Source organism: Fukomys damarensis, unplaced genomic scaffold (assembly GCF_012274545.1).
Source record: "Fukomys damarensis isolate Sample0158 unplaced genomic scaffold, DMR_v1.0_HiC HiC_scaffold_29, whole genome shotgun sequence".
Taxonomy (NCBI): Eukaryota; Metazoa; Chordata; class Mammalia; order Rodentia; family Bathyergidae; genus Fukomys; species Fukomys damarensis.
This window is the reverse complement of record NW_022900941.1, coordinates 5153095-5179546: the sequence shown is the minus strand read 5'-3', so window position 1 is coordinate 5179546 and position 26452 is coordinate 5153095. Positions and strand designations below refer to the sequence as shown.

General features: G+C 40.3%; 1 protein-coding gene across 2 annotated transcripts in view; it reads left to right on the top strand.

Moving 5' to 3' along the window:
• The window catches only part of Cntnap5 (contactin associated protein family member 5), an 801158-nt gene that overhangs the window by 426454 nt on the left and 348252 nt on the right, over positions 1 to 26452 (top strand). For both annotated transcript variants that reach the window (XM_010637689.2, XM_010637692.2), the window contains exon 8: positions 9945 to 10209. In XM_010637689.2, coding sequence (XP_010635991.1) covers positions 9945 to 10209 — 265 coding nt within the window. The remainder of the gene's footprint in view (positions 1 to 9944; positions 10210 to 26452) is intronic.

The window sequence follows — 26452 nt, the reverse complement described above, 5'->3', positions numbered from 1 at the left end:
GCGTGGAGAGTAATCACAAAATGCTGGACCAGAAATGCTGATATCATCAAATAGGGAGCCAACCTGAATCCAAAGCCAAACTAGAAGCTGAGAGATTTGGGAGGGCAACAAGGAGAAAATATCAAGAGAGGATGCCTGAGTCCAAAGGGCAGTGGGTGCCTGCCAGTGGGCCTCTGTTGATTGGTGTCCAAAGACCAAAGAAGGCTGCGTATGTAGACAGGCTCTGACCATTACCAGAGCTTTCTCTCTGATCCTAAAGGCACTTCTGTCATGGATGTCCCTTGAACAAAATTCCAAGGAGCTTAATCTCTATGCTTAAAGACCTTCTCTGGCAGAAACAAACTATTAGCTTTGCACATCAATGCTAAGCATCTAGTCTCCCTTCAATTTGGATAAAGCAGCATAGCTTTCTTCCTAGTGCTTTTTCTCTTCCTGGTATTTTCTCTTTCCAAGTAATCCCTGTTCCCACCCCCACTCCTTGTCCCACAAAGCTCAAATCTAAAAGAACTTAATAAACCCCAGTTTCTTGATTTCTCCCCAGTAATATGTCATCCTCATTGCACTGGATCATAATTGTGATTATTTGTCCTATGAACCTAACCTTAGTGCTTTAGACTTCAGATTGGCAGTCCTATCCTACCTCCATCCTGAGCTGTGTTCCCAGTCACAGGCCTCATGACCTGCTCATTAGATATCTGTTGACTAAATAAATCAATAAATGAAAGATTCTATCTCCCCCAAAACATGGAAAAAGAGTCTTAATTTGATCCCTACTCTGGAAATAACCCCAACACACAGAGCAGTCTCTCCTTTACATATTCTGATAGCATGCCAGTCAGTCTCAGTAGTTTTCAGAGAAATCCAATTAGAAATGGTTGTACTCATTTGGAAAATCAAGAACTGGCTTTGAATTTTCCCCCTCGCAAATTAGATAAAATCAAAATCATTTTACCCTGCTTATAAATGCTTGATTGGCTTTGTTTGATGCCTCATGATTGAGGCTCAGCCTTGCATTGCTAGCTATATTTCTTGCTCGCCAGGGTGTTGTAATGTCAGGATAATGATTAAAAACCAAACAAACACCCACATTGAAAACTCTTTGTAAATAACAGCTCAGCACAAGAACATAACCCTTGGAAGAAGCACATTTAAGAAACTCTGAAACCAGTCAAGGTAAGCAGAACTTCAAGCTGGGTCTGCTGTATTCCCCTGGGGTCTTAAAAATTGAGGTCAGCTGCACCTGGCTTATCACCTTCACTCAAGGCCTAACAAGAAGATGTAGCAAAATTTCCCTGGCTGTGCTTGAATAGTCCCATTAGCAATGAGTATCCCCCTCATCCTTCATCTCTCTGCCCCACCCACACAGTAATTTCCTCTGGCTTCTGCCTTCCTTTCCAGACCTTGGACTCACTGTGTCTTCCTTCATGGTTGATCACCAGCCTCCCTTGATCTTTGACCTCAGGCCCTTTTCCAAAATATAACAAGGGGCCCTCCATCCCTTTTCCATTCTTTCTGTATGCTATTAACCCAGTCCGAGGTCTTACCACTGAGCTGGTGAGCAAGGTTTGAGGAATGAAGGCCCAAGAGGCAAGGCTTGGGGACTGGGGACAAGCAGTTGGGCTGAGAATGACCAGAGGCTGTTGACTGTGCAGCCTTTTCACGTGCCTCTTGTGTTTCACTTACGTTCAGGTTATCATTTAAAACAGGTCAGATGACAGAAATCCAGAATTCTCAACAACATAGCTAGATGGCTTCAGTCAATAATAATTATGGAAGGGGTCGTTGTGTAGTGAAATGATTCTGAAAAGAATGTGTTCAAACTAACTGATCAAAATTACAATAGAGGAAAATGCCCACAAATGAGAGCAGTAAGTAAATAATTCATCAGAGATGGCTCATTTTAGCCATAATCCAACACAAGACTGGCAAATAGATTAAAAACCTTGAGAGAGGACAGATTCCTGGCAGAGAAATAAGGCAAAGGAAACACGTTTAAGCAGGAAATTCAGGCAACTGTCTTTTGCTTCTGAGGCCGGAAGTGTGTCATGTACTTCTATGACCTCACCTAAACTAGCAACAGCATTATATTTAATCATTAAAGCTGCAAAATGGGTGCACATTAAAGTATTTATTAAGTAGCTCTGCTAGCTCCTAGCTTTGGCCTAATAAGTTATGGCAATTATGCCATGAACTAAAAACTGGATGAGATGTCTTGTAAACAATGAACTCATGCTGGATTTTGAGTTTCAGAGTCTTCTACAGCACAAATGTCAATTGGCTCGCTGTCTAGTTTATCTCAGTCAGCTCCATCTATTAAAGAATCATATTCAGATCACGGTGGTTCTTCCTCCTTGTGTCTGACATAGAGCCTTGTCTTCTGAAGTTTATCCCTCTGTAGAAAAGATGTGTCAATTGTTTATTTCTATAACCACATGACAAAAATATAAATGGCTCTAAGTTCTGTCGGAGTGTTTTAGAAAGGAGACCACTGTCATAATATGCCCACCTGTCACTCACAGGGAGATCACTGTAATTACGTTATTACTGCAAAACCTCCTTTGAGATGAGTCCCTTTGCCACAGACAAGAGCTTTTAGTTGGATGAAGTTTATTGGATTTCAGTCAACATTTGACACACTTCAGATTTGGTGGCAGAATGGCCTGGATTCATTCAGAAGGAGGGTGTTTCTCTATTTTCCACCGGTTTTATTTGTGCTGTCCCTGGCACAACACTGTGATTTCTCCCATTCTCTAACCTGAAATAAAGTTCTAACTACTCAAATTCTTCATATAACTTATCATTAACCTGACATTCTCTTCATAAAATATTTTTGGATGCATTTTTAAGGAAAGGGAAGAAAAAGTCTAATCAATCAATTGGCTGCCATACCCTCGTAGGTTTGTTAAAAAAGATTGGGTTTCTTGATTTTTATATTTTCATATATATAGTAATAGATATGATCATATATAGATATATATCATATATAGTCATGATCATTTGCATCTATAGCTATTCTTGTTCTCTTTCCTAAAGGTAGATGGTAATTGGTAGGAAAAAGGCCAAAGTTGCTTTTGGTGTCATCTCAATCATTCATAGGAAACGTTTAATATATAAAAGACTCATAAAAATAGAATGATTTAGAAGATGCCAAATTCCCATCAAAGGGAATATAGTTGACCAAGGTGTATACCTTCCCTCTGAGATACTCACCAACAAGGGGACATGTGGGAATCCTTGAACACCTAGTCCAGCAACTTTACTTTATCAAGAAGGAAATTAAGGCTCCAGATGTCACTCAGTTCTGGTCATCCAGAAAAGTATTGGACTTGAGGAATAGAGAAGAAATCTAGGAACATCGTTACATACATAAAGTGCATTCTCTTTCCATTCTAAATGAACCCCTATTTTATTAGAATTTCTCCTAGTTCCAGTGGGAAACAATAAGGATCAGAGAGATGATATGATTTTTTTTCTCACTAAATATTCATGACAAATATCCAGTTCTGCCTAAACACAACAGTCTTATTTTCTTCTCAAAATTTAAAGCAAGATGTTCTATACCTAATTGGCAATATTCCCTTATGTAGGCTAATTATTACGAGATGTTGTTAAGAAAATAGGACAATTTTCTGCAGATAGCATATTGAAAGCCAGTGGAAAAAACAGCCCAGCCAGGGATGGAGGGGCAGGGAAAGCCAGGGTTTGGTGAGTGGGACGGGCCACTGGGGCCTAAGGGAAGAGAGCGTGAGGAGGGAGCAAGGCAGCAGGACCCAGAGCTGGCGGAGGGAAGCAGGAGATGAGTATGATTAGAAGTCAGGTGCTACAGAAACAGGGAAAGAGACAGAGCGAGTGAGCTAAAGACCGTTTGCTTCCTGTTAATGTGTCTTCACACTCTACTCGGGTAGTGCTGGTGACCAAGGTACAACAATCAAGACAGGTGATGTTTGATCAGCAATTAAGAGCCACGTGTTTCTGCCTATTTCAAGTACATTGTGTGAACAGAGGAGAATAGGAGCCAGCTTGGATCCTCTTGCCTTCCTCTCATGAGCATAAGTGTACTTGCAAAGTTCTCAGAAACAATTTTCCTTTCCTTTTTCTGCCCAATGGTTGTTTGTATTAATCATGTTTCTCCAGAGAAACAGAAGCAGGCTATTTATTATGATCAATGTGCCATGAGCATGAGAAACAGGCAGCCTGAAGGTATAAATTTCAGCCTGAGGGCACTGAAGAAGATCAGATTAACTGTACCAGGTGGCGTAAAGATACAGGAAACAAAAAGAAACAAAAATTCTCCTTCTTTTTGCCTTTGTTCTTCTTAAATCCTCAGCAGATTGAACAGTGTCCATGTACACTGGGGAGAATGATCTAACAACTGATTCCAATGCTAATCTCATCTTCAAACAGCTTCGGGAATCCAGAAATAGTTTTGAAGCCACACACCCTTTGGCTAGTCCAGTGGACTCACTCAGATAACTCTTCCAGTCTTTCACATTGACCCCTCAACAAACCTTCAATGGTTTTTCACTAGTTTAGCACACTGGCTGCCTATAGGGTGAGGCATGGCCCCTTTCTTTGCATACAATATACTCCTGGCCCTAAGGGCAGTCTCAAGGAGTGAGAGGTGTTCTGGAACATAGTGTGGACATCCACCTCAGTTCCTATATCAGTTCCTCTTCACCCCTTAGCACCCCCATTTTTCCATTTAACCTTCATTTCTACATCATCATGGTCTAAAGGCTGACATGGTCAGGACCAAGTTTTCCTCTTCACCTTGCCTGCTGTGCTGTCAGCTTCAGAGCTACAGATACATTTTTAGGTCCTACATAACCTGCAGCCTTTTCTGCCTCCAGCCTTTGCAAATACTTCCATCCTTTGCTCAGTTCATATTTGCCTTACTCTTGAAGGGGTTACTCACATTTATCTTAAAATCTCAGTGTCAATGCACCTTCCCAAAGAAGCCTATCACATTCCTCCAGATTGGAATTGGCTCTATTTGTTTATGTTCACATATATACCAACCCGTAGCAGTTGTTGGACTAGAGGTTTCTCTCTAACAGTGGAAGTGAGGTCCTCCTTGGGGAAAATGGATCAAGGAAAAGCATTTGTATCTTCCAATAATACCACCTTGGCTGCTTTATTTCATGGGTCATTCAGAGGGTAGTATCAGCACTGGTTATTTACATACTCAACAAAGTGTTGATTAGTGATCAACATAATAATGATTAAAAAAAGCAAGTGAGGCTACTACAGTAAGGTTTTGTAGCATAAAAGTGATACTGGACTCAGCTTCGAATATGACAAAGAAAAGTTCAGATTTATAATCAAGGAGACAGATGAGGATCAGAGGATGGAAAACTACTTAGCAGAAGAGTGATTCTTTGCTGAATTCTCTTAACAGGATTTTTGCTGAATGGAGGCCACCATGAGAAGCTAATAGGGTGATAAGATGTAGAGAAATGTTGTTAGAGTCTTTGCTAAAACTGGAATAATTGGGACAAGGACAGAACCCAGTGTCAGGCTCAGTCTGAAAGAGGACCCAGGGACCTCGACTAGAGTTGTGGTGAGAACAGCCTCTCTGTGAGAAGGACAGCAGAATTTATTTTGGAATCCCCAAGGGACAAGTGGTCTTTCCTCTCTGTCCCAGCTCTACCAGGCATTAAGCACCCCGGAGAAGGGCAGGTATTGACAAGGTTTGAGAGCATCCTGGAAAGATGCATTGCCAAAGTCTTGGCTCAGTGTTTGGTGGCACTGGTGCAATGAAAGCTTTCCAAGGTGAGGCCTCGTGGGGTATGTCAGACCATGGGAAGTGCTGCCCTCAGAAGAGGATCATGCCGGTCATCTTATGCTCAAGCATATCCTTGTTATCAAGCAAGAGTATCCGTCTATTTGGCTCCTTCCGCATGCAGCTATTTCCCAGCCAAGAGCCTTTCTCATATGCCAAACTAATAGGACAACTTCATCTTAGATTTTCAACCTGCAAACCTCTCAGCCAAATAGAACTCGTTTTTTTGTTAAGTCCTTGGTGTCAGAATTTGTGGGGGGGGCAGAACAAGACAGGCATGTATGAGAGTGAAGCATAGGGCACTAGGAGCTGCCATCTCACGTACAAAGCGGGCCATTGGCTGTGCTACTCACACCACAGGGAGGCCTCACCATAGTCCTGACCAGCACATTCTGTCAGATGCTGGAAACCACTGTTCAACCGGGCTTCGTGAGCATCGTCCAGGAAGGCAAATCAGACACCAGGGAATTAGTGTTTCCATTATCGAGTGACTTCTCATTTTTGCATAGCACAAAAGCCAATAGACTTTCAAAGACATGAAGAAGAGTAAAACACTCGTACCAATTAACTGACTCTCATTCTGACCTGCCAGGCCAGCACTGGTTAGTTTCCCCAAAGATTTAGCCACAGCTCACCTTCTTTTCATCAAATTTCAATGATATTCATTGTGTACACTTTAATGGCTACAGAAAGCAAAACATTGGCACTTGAGAGACCCTGAGGGAATGGAGAGGTGATGCGTGAATTAAACATAGAGTGAAATGGAGCAGATCTGGGGAATGCAGCTTCCGCCTTGGAGTAAGAGGGACGGGATTTGAAGAAATGGACAAACAACATTTATAGCATAGTTTGCTTATCATCTTCCATGTCTGTTTTCACAAACTTCCAAAACAAATTTTTTCTTACATATCTTTTCTGATTAATTAATTGGGTGTCTCTACACTGCTACCTCAAGGATTATCACAAGTAGAACTAATGAAGATGATCAAATAGTCCAATGTTGAGTTCAAAAGCAGCACTTTTACATGTAGTCAGTTTTCTTTTCTTTCTTCTTGATCTTGTGGATGAGGTTGAATACTGATGCTTCTCAATACTGTGTGGCATTTTTTCTACTTGAGATTGGATTAAAAGTAGAAGTGAGCATCAGTAGTTACCTGACAAGAACCACAGCTGGAAATATACTTTGGTGGGAAAGGAATTTTTCATCTATTCACCTGTCTTTTCTCCTACTTCCACTTAGAGTTAACATTGAACAGGATAGCAGGGGCATCTGCTAAAAACAAAGAAATCTTACACAACTCTGGTAGCTGCATAAGGGCACCAACAGCACAAGAAAGTCTTAAGGATAGAGTGGGCAAAGGAGATAGGAAAGTAAACTAAGTGAACTACAGGGTGCCAGAGAAAAAGCCACAGGCCAAGCACACATCACTTGTTTGTGTTTTCCTGAGCCCTGGTAAGCAAGGGCTAATCACCACTCATGGTTTTGCCTTAATGGACGAGAACGCTTGAAGTCATGTATTTGAAGTGCTTGTGGGACATCTTAGATGTAGAGTTCTTCTCCATCGTTCTCAAGTAGTCTGTGCCATTAGCTGTGGCATGGAGTGAGCCAGGAAAGGGAGCTGCCAGATCTTTGCCAGAAGTGAGTGAGTTTTGCAAGCCTTCCACTGCCCTGAGGTCGAGCTTCCATACATGTCATTCAGAGAGTACTGAGAAGAGGGCTGGAGGTAAGATATAAAATTTGGATATTTTTTCCAGTATCGGGAATGGAACTCAGGACCTTGTGTTTGTCAGGTAGGCATGATAGCACTGAGCTACATTCCTAGCCCAAATTTGCATTTTGAATTAGTAAATACAGTGGGAAATTTTTACAACTTCATATGCTTTTCCTTTATCTTCCTAATGATCTTTCAACTGTTACTCCTTCTACAGCCTCAAACTCTGAATACAGCTGTACCCTGGCAGATGTGTAATTGCAAGAGATGATACCAATCTCAGGATACAAAAAGAGGGAAGAGAAGTTACCTCCCTTTTGATTTTACTTTTCACTTCTTCCAAAAGACAGCTCTGTCACAATTACAGTGTCGTCAGTGGGGATTTTTCATTCTTTGTAGGAAATTTACCAGAAAATTGAAAGTTTAAACAGCTATGAGTTAAAAGGCAGAAATGTATGGCTTTTTTTAAACAACGTGGCCCTCAGAGCAGTAGAGATACTTACTATCATTAGTGACAATGCAAAAGGATTCTAAGTCACACAAAGCATGGATTTCTCTCCCATGGTCACTGCTTAGGAGACATGGGATTGGTCAAGTTATCTACTATTTCTAAGTTCAGTGTGTGCACACTTTAAATGGACAATATAACACACTATGGCATACTGGGTGGGATATGTTTGTAAATGCTCAGCTTGCTACCTGGCATGCTGAAACAGGAAAAACCATGTGCTGTTTGTTGATGGATATCAAAAGTCTCATCCTTGCACCACCCCTGGTGAACTACTCTAAAGAGAAGAAAGTATCTAAACAGTTATCACAAATTCATGCAAACATATTCTCGTGGCACCATGATCAGTGAAGGAATCATTAGTAAAGTACCAGCTGTAGCGGAAGTTTGTGTGAGGCAGTCACTTGTTTTCAGGAAGACAAGACTATAAACAAATGTGATTGAGTCCTAGGGTACGAGGTTTTAGATTCGGGCCCCTAACTCGCTCTAGGACTTGTGGGGACTCAGCTCTAGTATTTAACTTCACTTCTCAGCTGCCTCCGTGGAATTAAATTCAGGCTGCCGTTCCCACCAGCGTGTTCCCCTGTGGGATCTTGCCTGTTTGCATAAGCGGGAAGAAGTCTCAAAAACATTGAGCTACATCACTGTGCATAAAAGTCTGTTCCGTGGCTTCGAAAGGAAACATTCACAGGAATCATAATATGTGAGCGGCTGTTCGGATGAGCTCTCTTTAGCTCACTGTCATGTTGTGGAAGTGAATGTTTGCCGCCCGAGGGAGACAGGGTTGGAAAATAAGGCATGGCTCGTTGTAAAATTTGCAATGTGCATTCCAAATAGCTTTCCCCATGTAACACCTATTCACAGCTTGCACAGTGTTCCAGGCTTTCCCTTTACCCATCCACTGGAATCGATCCCAGTATGTGGTGTAGGTGAGCTCATAGATACATTTTTTTTTCTAGTTTCCCATAAATTCCTAATGTTGAAACTCACTCTGTTATTCTGAAAGAAACATTTTGCTTGACTTATGCAAAGAGTAATTATCTCCTTAATACTCGTCCTAGCTCTGTTCTAGATGCACTTACTATTCCCCAAGTTTGGTCCCCTTATCCACTCCCATACCGCGTTCTGCAACTTACTAAACAGAAAACATGGACACTACTCTACTGCTACTCTACTGCTTCTGGATCTGAATCACTCCTATCCTGTTCTGCTCTATTCTATCTACTGGGCCAGTATCCAGGGGCTTTCTGGCTCTGCTTCAACTTGCCTCTCCAGCATCATCTTCCCTGGTCCTTCCTGCCCTGCCTGTGATGCAGAATGTCCAGTTCCCTATCATTTCCCAGCAGTGCTATTTTACTGCCCCCACCAAGCTTTTGTACATTTGTGCCTTGAGATTAAAATGTTAACCAGGCCACACACCCTCTCCTCAGTTATCTTCTTCTGTGCGAGCATCACTTCCATGCGAAACCTCTTCTCGTCTAGTGATTTCTTTGGCCAGGCTCCTGTGCGGGTTGATGTCTATCTCTCTTTTAGCACATCCCACACTGTGACAAAGTTTATCTCTACGTATCTCCTTAAAGCTATCTCAGAGTTTGGCACATAGTCGCCTTGACATATGGACTTATTCAGTGAGTGAATGGAATTATTCTTGTATCTTTGGTTCCCTAGAAAATGCTGATGGTTCTAGCCCTTCCCTTCTTGAAGTCTCAGATGGCCCTCTTTACAGATATCAGTGTGACCCTTAAAGCTGAGACAGAAGACACTCTTCTGAGTGTATATGGGAAAAGCTGGTGTATTTTTTAGTTTTTTACCTTTAAGATTTTGCAGCTGCATGGTGGCATGATCCTGAAATTAAGGTCAGCTCCAGGTGGTTGTTTATATCAGCTGTCCGATTGCAGAATAAAAAATGGCTTTCATATGTTTGATTTTTATTGTTTTCCAGGGCAATGTCACTTTTTCCTGCTCCGAACCACAAATTGTTCCCATCACATTTGTCAACTCCAGCAGCAGTTATTTGCTGCTGCCCGGCACCCCCCAAATTGATGGGCTCTCAGTGAGCTTCCAGTTTCGAACATGGAACAAGGATGGTCTGCTTCTGTCCACAGAGCTGTCTGAAGGCTCGGGGACCCTGCTGCTGAGCCTGGAAGGTGGAATCCTGAGACTTGTGATTCAAAAAACAACAGAACGCACAGCTGAAATCCTCACAGGTACCGTCTGCTGCCTCCCTGTGGGATGGTTTCTTTTATCTTTTTTATTCTCCTTTAGGACAGTGTCTTGCTCAATCAAACAATCAAGGTTGAAATCCTAACCAAACAAACAAAGAGGCAGAAAAAAGCACTACATCTTCCAGGATGTAGGATGGTCTAGTATTGACAAATTTACCCTGAATCTAAAGAGCCAGCATTTTTTTGCCTAATTAAAAAATACCAACAATGAATTCGGAATTAGCTAGGTAAACTTCGTCAAGTCTTATGATGTCTTTGTCTCTCAGCAGCCTCATTAGAAAAGTGGGAATGATAATTCCCCTACAGGTGTATTTAGCATCTCATAGGCCAGCTAGAGAACACTCTGCTAGGTCCTACCTACAAGCAGCATGGATCACCTATAGTCTCCACCAGTCTCACCCAAGGAAGGATCTCTTTCCTGCTTCATAGATGAGACAATGCAGGGTTGTGTGAGTACCTTCTAAATCACTGGAGACAAGCGGCTGTAACTGATACTTCATTTGGAATCTTCCTGGCTTCCAAACCTATAGTTCCTCTGAAATCATATTATGACAGGGTCTGTTCATGCCCCCAATTCTATTTCAAGCATTAAGTGTGGTGAATTTTAAAAGCCTTTTTAAAATGTGTTTGGAGGGCAGGGACAAGGGGAAAAAATGAGAACCAAGACCTGTCATGTAGAGAGATGTACAAGATCCCAATGATAAATGTATTTGTACTGTATACCTAAAATGTACCAATAAACTCAATTAAAGCTGAAAAAAAAAAAAGAAGTAAATGCTAGGACTCATGGCACCTGAGTGAGCCCAACTGTTTTAAGTGGTCCCCAAGCGGCTGATGTTTCAGAAGTCTAACCTTTGCACTGGAGCTCAGATTTTAATGTGTAGGAAATAGAACAGATCGAGGAACTACCCAGCCTTTCGGCAGTCTGGGGTTTCCCGGCGGGCTGTGTTCAGTGTGGAATGAGTGAGGTCTTCTCCCTCTTTCTCCGTCGCGTGTCTTCCCAGTTCCTCTCGTCCTTCAGACAGCAGTGGGGCTGCTTAACAGACAAGTGTTCATGTGATCGGACCACCTGCCAGGGGCTGGGCAAGAATCAGAGGCAGAAGTCCTCTGAGAGATCTCTGAGAATACAGTGCGGACAAGATCCGCCTCTGCTGTGCACGCAGGGCCCGCAACCCTCACACGTTACACAGGACATTTTTCTTGGATTTTTAAGGTCTTCCTTCCCCTGTGGGACTATTAGTTTTATTATATGAATACATAAAAGAAGGTTAAATTAAATGTTAAAGGAAACAACTTGACAGGTGAGGTCTGGCCAGGCTGTGAGATAGCGTCAAATGCCAACAGGGGAATGAAAAGGCCTGAGCGTATCTCTGGTTTGTGTTCTGTGGCCCTGGGTAAATTTAACTTTCCCTCCATGGCAACTGGAGCATATTAGTTAGCTGCAGTTGTAAAACACCAAAATTTAGTGGTTAAAAGCAATATTTATTCTGTCTCAACTTCTGTGGGTCCAGAGGCAACTTGGTTGTGGCTCAAGGTTTCATAAGATTGCAATCAAACTATTGACCAGGTTGCAGTTACCAGAAGGGGGTGACTTTAGTGGGGGAAGTTCTGCTTCTGAGCCAAGCTGTGTGGCTGTTGACAGGAGTCACAGTTTCCACCTCTAAGTTAATCCTCGTTGGCCTCCTAGCAGACTGCCAAGACAGAGTGGAAATTAGCACACAAGAGCTGTAGTCTTCTTGTAAGCTACAACTGAAAAGGTGATAGCACCTCTGCCATATTGGTTCACTAGATGCAAAGAAATAAGTCCAGCCCATGTGGGAGTTGAAGGGTAACACAAGGATATGAATACAGGCACATGAATCATTGAGGGTGAGCTTAGAGATTGCCTATTGCAAGAGAGACAGAGAGCTAGAGATGGAAAGAAATAGGAAGAAAGAGAGAGAGAGATGCTTCACAGGACTGCAGTGCTCACTGAATAAGATAATGTATCTCAAATACTTAGCAGAGTGTTGACAAACTATTTAAAAATATCATTTTGGGAAAGGACCTACAGCTACAAGGGGCCTCATTCCACAGAGCCAAAAAAGCTAAGAATGAATTTGTATGGTCAGAAGAGTTCTATTAAATGTATTAGATTTCCAGGAATGGAAGTGAGGTAATCACTGAGAATTATAATATTTTTCATGCTACCAGTCATGAAAGTTAAACCTCAGTCCTTCTTATTTAGAGAAGAAAAATATGAGCTGGCACTGGGCTGTTTCTCTCTAATCGGTGAAATGTTTGAGTACAGAGACTTGCAGGCCTCCGGTCAAAAATGCAGTTTTAATGTAGTACAGGCCCTGGTGGGGAGTTCGTCTGAAGAATCCAGGTTCTGGCTGTATTATTAAGCACACGTCAGTCCATTAAATTCCATTTATAACAGAAAGAGAGGCTGCTAAAGGCTGCCACTTTGCCAGCTGCAAAGCGGGGTAAATCATCAGTTATTTGAGACCTGTCAAATATCGAAACAAGTAAAGGGAAGTTTTAAAAAGGTGCAGCCCCAAGGACCTGAAGTATGTCTCAGAAAACACTTACATAATTTTTGCCCCAGGGAAACTTTCCCGCATTTTAAAAAATTTGAGTTTCTTAATTTGTACTTCAAATGGATCAAGATTTTGTGTTTTCTGGCATCTTCCTCTACCTGAAAACATGGAAACAACAGCAGCAACACTTTACTCTTCTCTTGCAATTTTAAAGAAGCTTGTTTTGAGATTATTTGAGATCTCACAGGCTTTTTGAAAGGTGAAAATCCAATATAAAAAATGACGACAGTTATCTGAATAATTGGTGAAGACCAGGGAGGCTCCCCTTGCTGTGTGCTGTGTCGTACGAAACCAGATACACCAGCGCTGATAGCCCAGAGAATTCAGATATTCAAAGAATGATCTTTAACTAGCTCAGGTGTTTGGAGTATCCTGCCTCTGAAAGCAAAGTCACTTCCTGTGGGTAGAACAGCACAAAGGTGCCCGGAGTCCTCCCACTATGCAAGGATTTTGGGAGGTGGTTTTCTGCATTAGGGCTGAAGAGACTTGCAAAATATATATGCATCCTCAAAATACAAAGTGACTGAACTGAGCTGTTCCGGGGGATGCAGTTTTAAGAAAATGAAGGACAATGGTGAATGGTGTCATCTTTCATTTGTGAATTTGTTTGTTTTCTAATTTTATCTTCTTTTTGTAAAGCCGTATACACCTGAGTGTGAGGAAAAGCTAGGGACTGCCGCTGATATGACAGTGAAATCAGTCCCAGGGCAGATCTTCTGCTGGTCAGGACCCGCACTAGATCCTTGTCTGCACTACCGGAGGAGAAAGCAATCTCATGAAACCGAAGACATGGGATTGCCAGCTCACATGGAAGGAGACTCACATGCTCTTCACACTGCATCCTGTAGCCGTCCAATTTTGCTGATTCTATTACCAGTTCCTTTTTTTAAATTCTTTTTATTGAGTTTATTGGTACAATCTAGGTATATAATACAGATACACTCATTATTGGGATCTTGTACCTTTACATGACAGGTCTTGATTCTCATTTTTCCCCTTGTCTCTGCCCTCGCTTCACCCCCTCTTTCTCTCCCCATTTACAAACACTTTATTTCCATTTTTTCAAGTTCTCATATCTTTTTCTCTACCTTATTACCTTTCCCCCACCCTTCCCACTTTCCTTACACCTTTAGCCCTTTACTTCCTATTTCACATTATTAATTATCTCATTAGGATCCTGTGTACTATTATAGCTTTTCACACAAGAAAATCTATTCTGTATTTCAGTTAAAGAAATCTCTGTATGAGCATTAAAAATGGGGAATCCTAACATAAAACTAAAAAGCAAAGTAAAAGAAGAAAGGCAATGATGTAAGATTAAAATAATCCTTAATTCTGAAGATGAAAATGATCCCCGAACATATTTAAATTGCTTCTTGCTCTTGTAGTCTTATCTTATTCTTTTTTTTCATTACTTAAGAGAATACTTTATGTTTCTGTAATCAAACCCATGTGGATATGACCTTACATATTTAATACAGTGCATTACCCCTGTACAAATGGAAAAAAATTAACATTTCTAAACCAATATGGCTGTCAATTTCTGTAAATATCAACTCAACACAGAAAATTGGGATAACTTTTCCCAAAGTTTTCAGCACAGTTTCCAAAAATTCAAATCATATATATATATTTTTTTATATATATATCGATAATAGCAGTATGTTATGCATCCATAGCAGCAACAGCTTTTCCAGGTTCTGCAGTCATCTGAACAAAATTATAGACATTCAGCATATTCCATTAAAAAAAAAAACAAAGAAAGGAATAATACCCAGAAAACATCAAAGTTCTGTTGCTATTTTGGTACTTGGCACCATTTTTTTTATTATTAGCATCTTAATCATCATCTGGAAAGAGAACATTCTAGAATAATATGATTAAAAATAGCTCTGATAAAGCATGGTCCCTACTACATATCACAAAGCAGGTACAAGATATTTTACATTCACAGAGGTATGATACAGTACTGTCCTACATCAGTAATACTAGAATCAGTTTTGATTTGAAATTTACTTTGTCTGCAAATAAGATTGATACCCCTGCTTTTTTCTGGTCTCCTGTCACATGGAGAATTGTTTTCCATCCTTTTACTTTCAGTCTATGGGCTTCTTTTTCCACTAGGTGTGTTTCTTGTTTACAACATATTGTTGGGTTTTGCTTCTTTTTCCATTTTGCCAGTCTATTTCTCTTGATTGGTGAGTTGAGGCCATTCACATTGATGGTTATAACTGATACGTACTGACTTATTATTGTCATGTATTGGCCTTTTGTTGACTCTTTTTACTTTTTCAGCTTCTCCTTCTACTTTCTTGCCTTGCCTATTTGATTTGCTCTGTTGGACCTCATGGTGTTGTTGCCTTCATTGTCTTTTTCTAGGATATTGTTTAGAATTGCTTGTAGTGCTGATTTGGTATTTGTGTAGTTTCTCAGGTGTTCTATGTCACGGAAGTATCTTATTTCCCCATCCATTTTGAAAGAGAGTTTTGCAGAATTCATCAATCTAGGTTGGAGGTTGTTGTCTTTTAGTGCTTGAAATATCTCACTCCAGGCTCTCCTTGCCCATAGAGTTTGTGTTGAAAAGTCTGCTGTGATTCTGATGGGCTTTCCTTACAAGTGATTTGTTTCTTTTCTCTTACTGCTTATAATATTTGCTTCTTCTGTTGGGTTTCTGGGATCTTATTATATGTCTAGGTGTAGATTTTTTTGTATTGTAGCTAGTTGAGGTTCTATATGCCTCATTTATCTGAATGTCAAATTCTTCCCCTCTGTTTGGGAAGTTTTCTGTCATTAATTCTGTGAACAGCTTTTTTAAGTCATTTGTATTTTCTCCTACTACTTCATGGATTCCTATCAGTCTTATGTTATTCTTCTTTGTATCATCTAGGAGTTGTTGGATCGATTTCTCATGGTCCCCTACTGTTTTTAAGAGACTTCTCTTTTCATGGTCACTGACTGCAATCTTATCTTCTATATCTGAGAGTCTATCTTCACCTTCTTTTATTCTGTTGTGTACACTTTCAATGGAGTGTTTATTCTCCTGGATATCTGTTTGAATCTGTTATATGGATTCCCTTTCTTTCCTATGTTGGATGTTTTTTTGTTTCCATTTCTTTTTTTGCTGGATCTTCATGGCTTCTATTATGGTCCTGAGCTCATCTATTTTTTTGTCAGTTTCTGCTCTAGAGTCTCGAATCGCGACTTCCATTTTGTTCACTATATGGTTATCTGGGAAATTATTTCTGTTTTGAATTTTTCTAGAGCCTGATTGATCTCTTTTGTTATTTCCTGTGCTTTGAGTTCAGGGTGTCCTGGTGGTTCACTATCGGCCTTTTTATCCTCAATTGCCCTAGTGTTTGCCATTGGTGAACTGGAAGTCTGTCCTTGTGTCTTGCTTAAGTGTTTTCTCATTTTTATTTTTGTTGTTCGACTGTCCTTGGATTATCACCCAAATCTTCCTGATATAGTTGCGCCCTAGCTTCTGTGTCTGTAATGACCCACAGACATTTTTATCTTCATAACATCAGAGAAAACAGCTCATCAAATCAACCACAATGCTTTATCCCAACTGATACAATCAGCAACAGATTATGATCAAGCACAACTTGGACACTGACCACCTGTGGTAGTCACTAGTCTATCACCCTTAAACCATTTGAATTAAATTGAAATCAAGAAGCAGTCCAGAACATGTCTGCAGTGAACAAACTTTTCAATATAGTAAAATTACCATTTAGGATGGGAGCTCAGACAGAGCTAGGATGCAAGACCCCTGATCTTAGTTAGCTGATGGCTGAACCTCATGATGCAGACTGACCTCAGGCTGCAAGGCCCATATTGAGTTCCCCAACCTTCTGAACGGTTGAACTCCACACCGTTCTACTGCAGGTTTCCCACACCCTTTCTTTAAAGATGTTCAAAGTTGGGAACTCAGAAAAATAGCCTTTATGACTTCCTCAGCCTCTGCAGATTGGGTCCAAAGACTGGCACAGTCAGGAGGTCTGAGAGTTCCCCCCCCCAGGGGGAGGTGTATGGGGGTTCAGGGGCACCCACCAGGCTACATTCCCGGTGCTGGAGTGATGGCAGCTCTGGGCGGGAGAGCTATTACCAGTTCTTAACTCAGTCATACATAAGAAGACCCTGCTTTAGAGGAAAGATGTACAGACAAATGTAAAGTCAGCTATTAAGGCGATATGCTATGTAGTGTATACCATTTTGCCTTTCTACACATTTTACTTGGTGGCCTCAATCTTGAATCAGGTGGAAATCATATAAGATAGGGAGGTCATTGTTTTTATAGACTGTTGATCCACTTTTGTTAAAGATGCTATCTAGTGTAAAATAAATCTTACATATTTATATATCAGCATACACAAATAATGAGTATTACATGAATGGCATGTGGTTATAGGACATTTTTGATTGGGTATGGATTCTGCCGAAGGATTATTATATCATCTAAGAAAAGTATAAATGCTCCTCAGTGGCACAAAACCTGTCTCAGTAGAGGTCACTCTGCTTCCAAGGGCCTGGTCCTGTGTTACTTAGCTTTTCCCATTCTGGTCATCCCAGTATCCCTCACCTCATGTGCAAATCCAGAAGCTGCCCCAGAGCAGACTTCCTTTAAAGTCTCTTGCTCCACAATGGACCTTACCATTTGCCCTTTCAGCAGTTGGAAAATATGTTTAGGTAAATCTTAAATTATTTTTTAAAAGCATGTGGACTTCTTGCTTTACGCATTTCAAACTTTAGATAATCCTCACATGGTCACACAATCCTGAGGATCTTCTATTGTGCACGCATCTTGTCACAGCTCTTAGAAATGCTAAGAATGGAGATCCAAACTACTAAGATAAAAGAACATGTTTTTAAAGGTGAAAGAGCCCATTGGCTTCATTTTCCTAGGAAAGGGATAGATAAATAGTTGAAATATCATGCAAAACATTAAATGACATAAGAAGGAAATTACTGCTGCCATATTTATTTTGAAAGTTACCTGACAGTTATTTTTATTTTTATAATAGGGAGATGAAAGGTAGAAAGAACATGTAAAAACAGGAGTGGGGCTCCAGTCGAAATTTTTTTCTAATGTTAACTCCTCATTAAAGATAGAGTCTGACAGGGAGAAAGAGAGAAAGAAAGAAAGAGAGAAAGAGAAAGAAAGAAAGATTAATAAATTCAAGTGAACTTTATGAATTATGAACAAAATATGCTCAAGATAAACACTGAAATTAATAGAAAACATTCTGGCTTTACAAAATTACAAAAAAATTAAGAAATATATTTAAAGAAAAAGATTCAATAAAAGAAAGATAGCAAACTACTTCTAATAAAAGTAATGACTAAGACCTTGGGTATTTTGATAACCTAATTAATTATGGGGACTAAATCATATGAAACATTGGAAAAATAATTGTTTCCTGCTGATTTTCCCCAAATCAGTGACATCAGCAAGATAAACTTTTAGTATTCACAATAAGAAGCAATCAGCCACAAGTGGCCAATGAGTTTCATCAATTCAAAGACTTCAGAGACTATTAAGATTAGCCATTAGTCACTGGGGATTTAGCTCAGTGGTTCAGTGACCTGCCTTGCAAGCACAATCCCTGGTACAAAAAAAAAAAAAGTCATTAGTCAACCCCAAAGTCTCCTGGAAAATCTTAGCTCCTATAAAACCTGGAAAGTTTTTTTTTTGTACCACCACCCCAGGTACTTACACAACCACATCACAAATAGGTTGGGGCATGGAATGCTTATTTTTTTAAAACTGTTAAGACTAAAAATAAAATTTCTATCTACAAACAAATAAAAATAAAGATAGAGTCTGAGAAAAGAGCTAAGATGTAGAACATGCATGAGCCTTGCTTTATTGACCCTCACCATCCATTTCCTTCTGCTGAAGAGGAGGGCTGGAACCAGATCACTGGAGCCCTTTCTACCTCTTTCTATTATATTCTTGAAGGAAAACAGTAAGTGAACTCATCTCTCACTGTTTTCAGGGAAATCACCAAACCAAGGGTCTCTCGCTTTCCTTTCCTCCTTCTTCCCCCCATTTGCCTCCCCCCTCCCCTTCTCTTTCCGTCTCTTTTTTCTTTTAAAATAGGGTAGGTGTACTTGGTTGGATACACCCAAGTTCAAGTGCTTCACTAGAGTTCACACTTCTCAACTGCTAAGTTTCTGGTAACTTTGTAGAGGTTATGGCTTAAATATGAAGTATCTCCTAAAGACTCGTGCACTGAGGGCTTGATCCTTGAACAGCAATATTCAAAGATGGGAGAAGAGTAGTTATGAGACTGAAAGGTGTGGACCTCATCAATGGATTGATCTATCATGAGTTTATCAGTGGAGTGGGCTACTGGGAAGCGGTACCTCATTAGTAGAGGTCACCCCTAGTGTGCCTTTGAAAGGTTTTTCTCTTCTTGGGCTTGTTTCTCTCCCTCTATTTCCTGGCTGCCAAGAGATGAGTAACTCCTCTGCCATGATATTTCTGCCTTGGAGCCAGCTAGCCATGGAATAAAATTCTGAAAAAAAAAAAAAAAAGAGTCAAAATAAACCTTGGCTTCTCTAAGTTGTGTCTGCCGGGTATTTTGTCCCAGTAAACAAACTGACTAATACAGTCATGTAAAAAATGTAAAGCAGGCACTTGAAGCTGTTACTTTTGTAATTGAAATGCTTATGTGTCCTGGAAATGTAATGCTTATGCTTCGCGTAACTGCAGGGAATGAGGAAACACAAGGCCACATTTGAGGGGTTTTAATTTTTTTTTTCTAATACCAGGGATCAAACTCAGGACCTTGCACTTGCGAGGCAAGTGGCAGCAGCACCACTGAGCTAAATCCCAGCCTGAGGGTTTTTATATAACTTTCTTGATATTACCCTTGAATATTGTGTGTGTGTACACATGTCTGTGGGTCCACATTGGGAGAGGAGCTGTCTGAATACACAGGGTCTTCAAACTCTGCCAACAGTGGAAAAGTTGAAGGTACTGAAGATATTTCTTATAGACAGGGAGCAAGGCAAGGACATGACAAGGAAAATGAGAGGTGGAATAGACTAACACACAGAGAAAAGGTTATGCATATTTATATCACTTCAGAAAATAAAAACCAGCACCAAGCTCAAGGTTACAGAGACCACTTTTTGATTTTTTTTATTAGAATCTTTAGCTAGTGCCTGGGATTTAGCTCAGTGGTTCCACCACCTGCCTCACAAGTGCAAGGTCTTAAGTTCGATCCCTGGTAACAAAAAAGAAAAAAAGAATCTTTACCTCAAGCTGCTCAATTGCACAGTTTACTTCCTTGATATTATTATAGGCATCACACACAGACTGGCACTTTTCAGGGTTAAAAGGTGAGTACACGTTGCAGCCATGGTATCAGCTTAACCAAATGGTATTTGAATACGCAAAGAAGAGCAGGAAGACTCCAGACTGAGATTTCAGCTTGGCATTTGTGCACTACTGACTGATAAACTGAAAAGACAGAGGCAAAAGGCAATCACCAGATCAGAAGACAGTTTCTGCACAAAAGGAACCATGTCTAGCAAAAGCCACAAATCAACCAGGTGTCACTGTAGAGGTTTTCTTTATTTATTTTTCTAAGTTGAGACAAATGACCCAAAGCATTTAATTCCCAGGAGTTTAGTGCATGTCCCCAACAACTTCATAAGTTTTCTGTACTTCAAAATCTTTAGAATATTTCTAGTTGGAGGAAGAGCCCCAAAATACCAATTAAACTATCAATCATTATTTTTCTATCCTAGCTAGATGGTTGTGACCCTTTTGCCCCTTTTTTAGGTCAAGATATAGTACCCTAGCGACATTACTGCCAAACAGCAACCATAATAATGTTTATTTGATGGCTATTTAATGTTAACTCTTTACGTTAAATAAGTCATCCTGTAGCCAAGGTGAGCACCATCTTCTTTGTCTTTTAGGTTTTATCTCAGTTCCTACTTTCTCAAGAAAACTTTCCAAAAGCAGGCCGATTATACCTTTTCTGATCTTTCAGTTATTTTTGTACCATTTACATTTATTGGTTTAAGGTTGCCATATAACAAAATACCAAAGAAAACATTAGTTTATGCAACAAAAGTTTATTTTCACAGTTCTGTTGGCTAGAAGTTCAAGATTGTGGTGTTTGCAGAGCTGACTTCTTCGAAGGTCTGCTCTTGCCTTGTAGATGGTTATGTGTACTTGCTCATGAGAATATCACATGCTCTTCTTTTAGTGCATGTCTTTATTCTAATATCCTCTTCTAACAAGGATATGAGGTATATTGAACCTCACTTTACTTTAATAGCTTTACTAATGTCCTATCTCTATATACAGCCACATTTTAGGTATAGTGTGTTAGGGATTCAACATATAGATCTTCCAGGAACACAACTGAGCTTATAAGTGTATGTGTATTAATTATATGTGTACATGATTGGTTACACAATGTCCATCTCACCCCAAGAATGCAAAGACCATGGAAACAAGAGCACCATCTGCCTGACCCAACTTTATTTGTCCAAGAACTAATACCTTGCACACTACTAGTCCAGCATGGCTATTTGTCAAATGTGAGTGACTGTCTGAATAAATAAACCGGAGGATTGATGTCCCAAATATTTCTGAATGATATAATCTTAACAATGAAAAAGAGTTAGCAGTGATTTTTTCTCAGTACTGATTTGTAACAAACATGCAGGTTAAAACAACTACATACTCCATGTCTTAGATGCTTTACTCTCATTGTTGAGAAAAAATACCCAGCACTCAAAGTTGAAGGGGAAAAGGTTTATTTGGCTCACAGTTTGTAGAACTTTCAGTACATAATCCTCTAGCTCCAAGGCAGGGTGGCTTGGCAGAGAAGCCTTGCAGAGGGTTAAGCAGATGACAGGAAAAGGAGCAAGGGCTTTAATGACATCTTTCTGTCCCTTTTGTCTTATACAGACTACTCAGGGAAGGTAACACTGGTACCCTTAATCCTAGGGCGTTGGGCCTAGAATTGCACTATGAATCAATCACAAACTCTAGATTCAGCCATCTCTGAAAAAGCCCTACTTATGAACATGTGAGGCTTTGGGGGGACATCTAGATACAAGCCATAACATGGCAGAAGATGTCAAGCCCAGGAAGGACATATGAGTAGGAGAATTATGAATTAATATTGATGAATTATTAATTAAATAATTGTTAATAAAAATAATAATTAATTGAATTATCAAGTCGACCTCAGAGAGGTGGGGAAATGGTTTAGAGAGCTGGATCATGCAGGGAAAGAGTGCTCACCCTGATTAATCCTGGCTGCCAGAAGGTTACAGGCTACAGTCGTGCAATTAAAAGCTGCTCCTCAAATACTGTCCTCTTTCCTATCAGTTATTTGTAACTGGCCACCATCTGCACATGAAACAAACATGACAAATCTGTGAACTTCATCCTCATCTTCAATTAAACTATCATTAGTGACTGTGTTTTAGCTAAGATAATGTTGATGAGAAAAGCCCATTAGCAAGGACAAATATATAAATATCCATGGGGAACCTGACTGTCACACCAAGCTGCCTGCTTTAGTGCAGAATTCGAGTTTTAGAAGATGGACATATGAAGATGGAGAATCCAAAATGCAATTGCCCAAACCTCAAGACATCGCAAATTTTGGAAGTGTTTATCAAAGTAGCAATCTCTGGGGCATCTGCAGCTTTTTCAGACCTGGGTAATGATAGTGGAAAATTTTATTCTTAACTCACTCTTGGTTTTATACCTTTGACTTGAAAGAAGAACTGAAGGAACTTGATTTTCACTATTATAGCAGAATAATAACCTACTACCTAAATCTGTTCTTGCTTCCCTTCCAATTGCATAGATTTCATATTGACAATTATTTCATATATATCACGTTGCTTCCCTTTAATTCTGGAAGCTTTTGAAATGTATTCTCTGCACCTCTGCTGTTATCTAGGCTCAGATGGAGGCACTGCCCACCGGCAGCCCATAGGCACTGTTGGAAAGGACTATACACAGTGCTGCCTTTTGTATGCGGATGGGCATGCACTCACTCGGTGTGCACAGAAAAGAGGTAACAGGATGGGTGAGAAGGGGAAGGATTCTTCTGCTGGAATAGCATAGCTTTTTTTCTGTAGAATCAATACAATTTGACCACACAGAGTGGGAAAGAATGCTCTATTCAGATAAGTGAAACAGGAAGGTAAGAAGAGGTGTAAGGCTCCAGAGGAATTTAAGGACAAAGAAGGAAGGGCAAAAGAGGAAGTAGGATTTTGGTGGCATCAGGATTTGTGCTGCCTCAGGAAGGCATAAGGAATTATCTCCCTGGAGTTGAATTTCATTGTTAGCTTGGAAATGGAGCTGGCAGTCTACCTTTACACTAGAAAAAAATACTGTCAGGATCTATCATAAGTGTGTCTATCAGACCATAGTGGGCAACAAATCCAGGTGTCCTCCCGCTTATACACTGACTGGGAGTTTCTAGGACCCAGGTTACCTGGAAATACGAGCCAGGCTTTAAATGCTAGGGAGGATTTAACTATAATTTACGGGCAATGAACATAAGAGGGTCTTAGTGCTGTCACTTGGCAGTGAACGTTCAGCTAGTCTCATGCTTAATCAGTCAACGAGCATTTGGAGAGGGCAGGCCGTTGCCCTGTTGATTCTGAGGAAGATGTCAAAACATGATACAGATTCTGACCTGCAGTAACTTGTCATCCCACTAGGGACAGGAGACTTACATAGACAAATTCTTAGTTCTTAATACAAGACAATAAATAATATGACCTAAATGAATACATCAGACAGTGGATATTGCAGGATATTAGAAGGAGAATTTGTTATGTACCAGTCTGGTCAAAGAAAGCCTGTTTCACTAATTGTCTGGCTTATCAACTTATTCACCAACTCAATCAATCAATCAATGAATCAGCACATTGAATATGCTCTGAATTACACTGACTCTGATAGAAAAGCAGGGATCATATAGCCTTGGATGCAGGAGATGGATGTGGACCCTGGTGGAACAAAAAGGGCTTAATATAGATGGAGTGGGTGGGACTGGAAGCAGAGGTGAGTTGCTGTTTGCTGGAGCGCAATGAAGACACTGTTCTCAGTGGAGTGGAGAGTATGTGCTGGGACACTGGACAGCAAGATGGAGAGGACAGAGAGTGAGTTGGGGGTAAGAGGAGTAACCTGTCAAAATAAGCAGCATAAGTGTCAGCTCCCAGCATCCACAATTCAGTCTATGGGCATTTTCTGTGAGCTGACTAGTTGTGCTTTTCAGATATTTCTGTCTAGCAAAGTCCCATTTTCCAGAAAGGGGCAGTAAGACCAGAAAAGCTGGAACTGGTTGTGAGGTTGTAGCAGGATTCTCACACAAAGAGACTGACACCAAGGCTTATCTTTCCAGGAAGCAACTTTGTTGGTGCCACGGGCTCAGTGGGCTAATACCCAAAGGCTGAGCCCTGGTCATGGAGGAGTTTTGCTTTGTATTCAATTTTTGTGTCATTATCTTCCTTAACACTAATGTACCACCACCTGAGTAGGTACAATCTATGTCACAGAGCAGTTCTAGAACAACACATTCTTAGTTAGGAATTAATTGCGCCACATTTGCTTTTCTTTTTCCTGAGGAGACCATCACTGCATTCCTTTGGGAGGGGTCCTGCCGCATGCAACGACAAGGATAAAAGCAAAAGAGGAAACTTGATGGAATATATGAATTTAGTCTACCATGTATCAAGAGTGGTTAATACAATTTTATACTTTATGGAAAAATGGTAGCAGAGAAAATCCTAGCTCTTGTGTTAAATTGTAGCATAATGGTTCTAGTAATTGCAGTATGCTCTTTTACACTGTGACTGACACTTTAAGTTTACCTCTTTCAATTATTTATATTCTCTCCACTTTGTTCTCACAAAAACTGAAGCTACCTTTGAACTGTTAAGTAAAGGCAAATATGACAGGATGTGGGAAAGCAACTGAGTTGGATTTTCTGGAGACAATAAAGCTCCAGTAGGAGCAGGTGAATGAAGGCATTCAGGAGATTGGTAATGGGTTATTCACAAGCTTGAAAAGGGATCTTCAGGGCCTTCACTCAGGCTGGGCCTCCTGGCCTGCTGGTGTGGTTGGAAGGAACAGCCTAGGCCCAGGCAGCCACTTGGATTCAGAGGGCCACTTACAACTTGCAACACAGGTCATGATGCTGCTGTGCTTTCTTCAAAGAATAGATAGATAGATAGATAGATAGATAGATAGATAGATAGATAGATTGATTGATTTGGGGGAGGGAGTAAAATAAGATGAACATTGAAGTGCAGAGATCTGTTTGTTAACAGTTTGGCTGCCGAATTAAAGTGGGCCAGAGTGCAAGAGCCCATCACAGCTCCAGAAGCTAAAAAAAAATCCTCCTTTAATCCCATCAGTATGCGTGAAGGAAGACTACTTCCACTCACCCGCTCCACCTGTCCTATTCTTCCTCAAGGCACTTTTGGCAACATGAGGAGACAGTTTTGTTGCTGAGGCTGTGGGTAGTTATTGGAGGGTAAGGATGATCTGTATCCACACAGGAGGAAAACTACAAGCCACTCAGTCCCAACAGACATTAGCTCTTCAGACACATCCAGCACCCATCCATAGAAATCCTCTTTCACCTTCAAACTCAGTGTGGCCTCTCACAGTATCACTCAACTTCTCAGAGCCTCAGTTTAATGAAAAGTTTACTATAAAATTTCTGTGAAAGTTTCTTATTGCAGTACAAATTATTTTCAAAGACATATTAGACTTTTCTCTGATTGCTTATATGTTTTACCTTTGAAAAGCAAAATAGTAATCAGCTGAAATGCTAACTTTAGTCTTATATCCATATCTTGACTTGAAAAAAAATTACAATCTTCCTTTAATTCTTTTTAGAAACTACATAATCAAGAGTGGACAAGTCCAAAGTTTGAAGTCATTACTGTTAAAATCAAAGTTGCACATTGGGAATGCAAGTTGACACAGCCACTTTGTAAACAGTATTTCAGTTCCTCCAGAGAACACATGGGATTATCACATACCCAGAAGTTCAACTCCTCAACTGAAGAGAAGTGAAAACCTATGTCCACATTAATATAAGTGCACAGATGTGTGTAATAGCAGTATTCCTAATAGGCCAAGATAAAAGCCATCCAAATGTCTAGCAATAGCGAATGGATAAAGAACTTGTGGTATATCCATTCCAGGGAGTACTATTCAGCCCTAAAAATGTCCTGGTTAACACTCCATGGGTGAATTTTAAAATACCGTGCTAAACAAAGCAGCTACAAAATAGAGCATATTGTTTATTGACAAATAGGCCAAATCATAGAAGCAGTAAGTAGGAAAGTGACTGAATAGAATTGCGGTTGGAGACATGAGAACAGATTGTGGTAGATTTTAGGGATGACAAAATATTTTAAATTTGATTGTTGTGCTTGTTACAGAGACTAGAATATATTAAAAACTAATGATCTGTACATGTGAAGTAGATGACATATATGGTATAGGGCCAGGGATTTGGCTCAGTGGTTCTGCCACCGGCCTTGCAAGCGCAGAGGGCCTGAGTTCGATCCCCAGTACCAAAAAAAAAAAAGAAAAAAGAAAGAAGAAATACATGGTATATATAGATCTC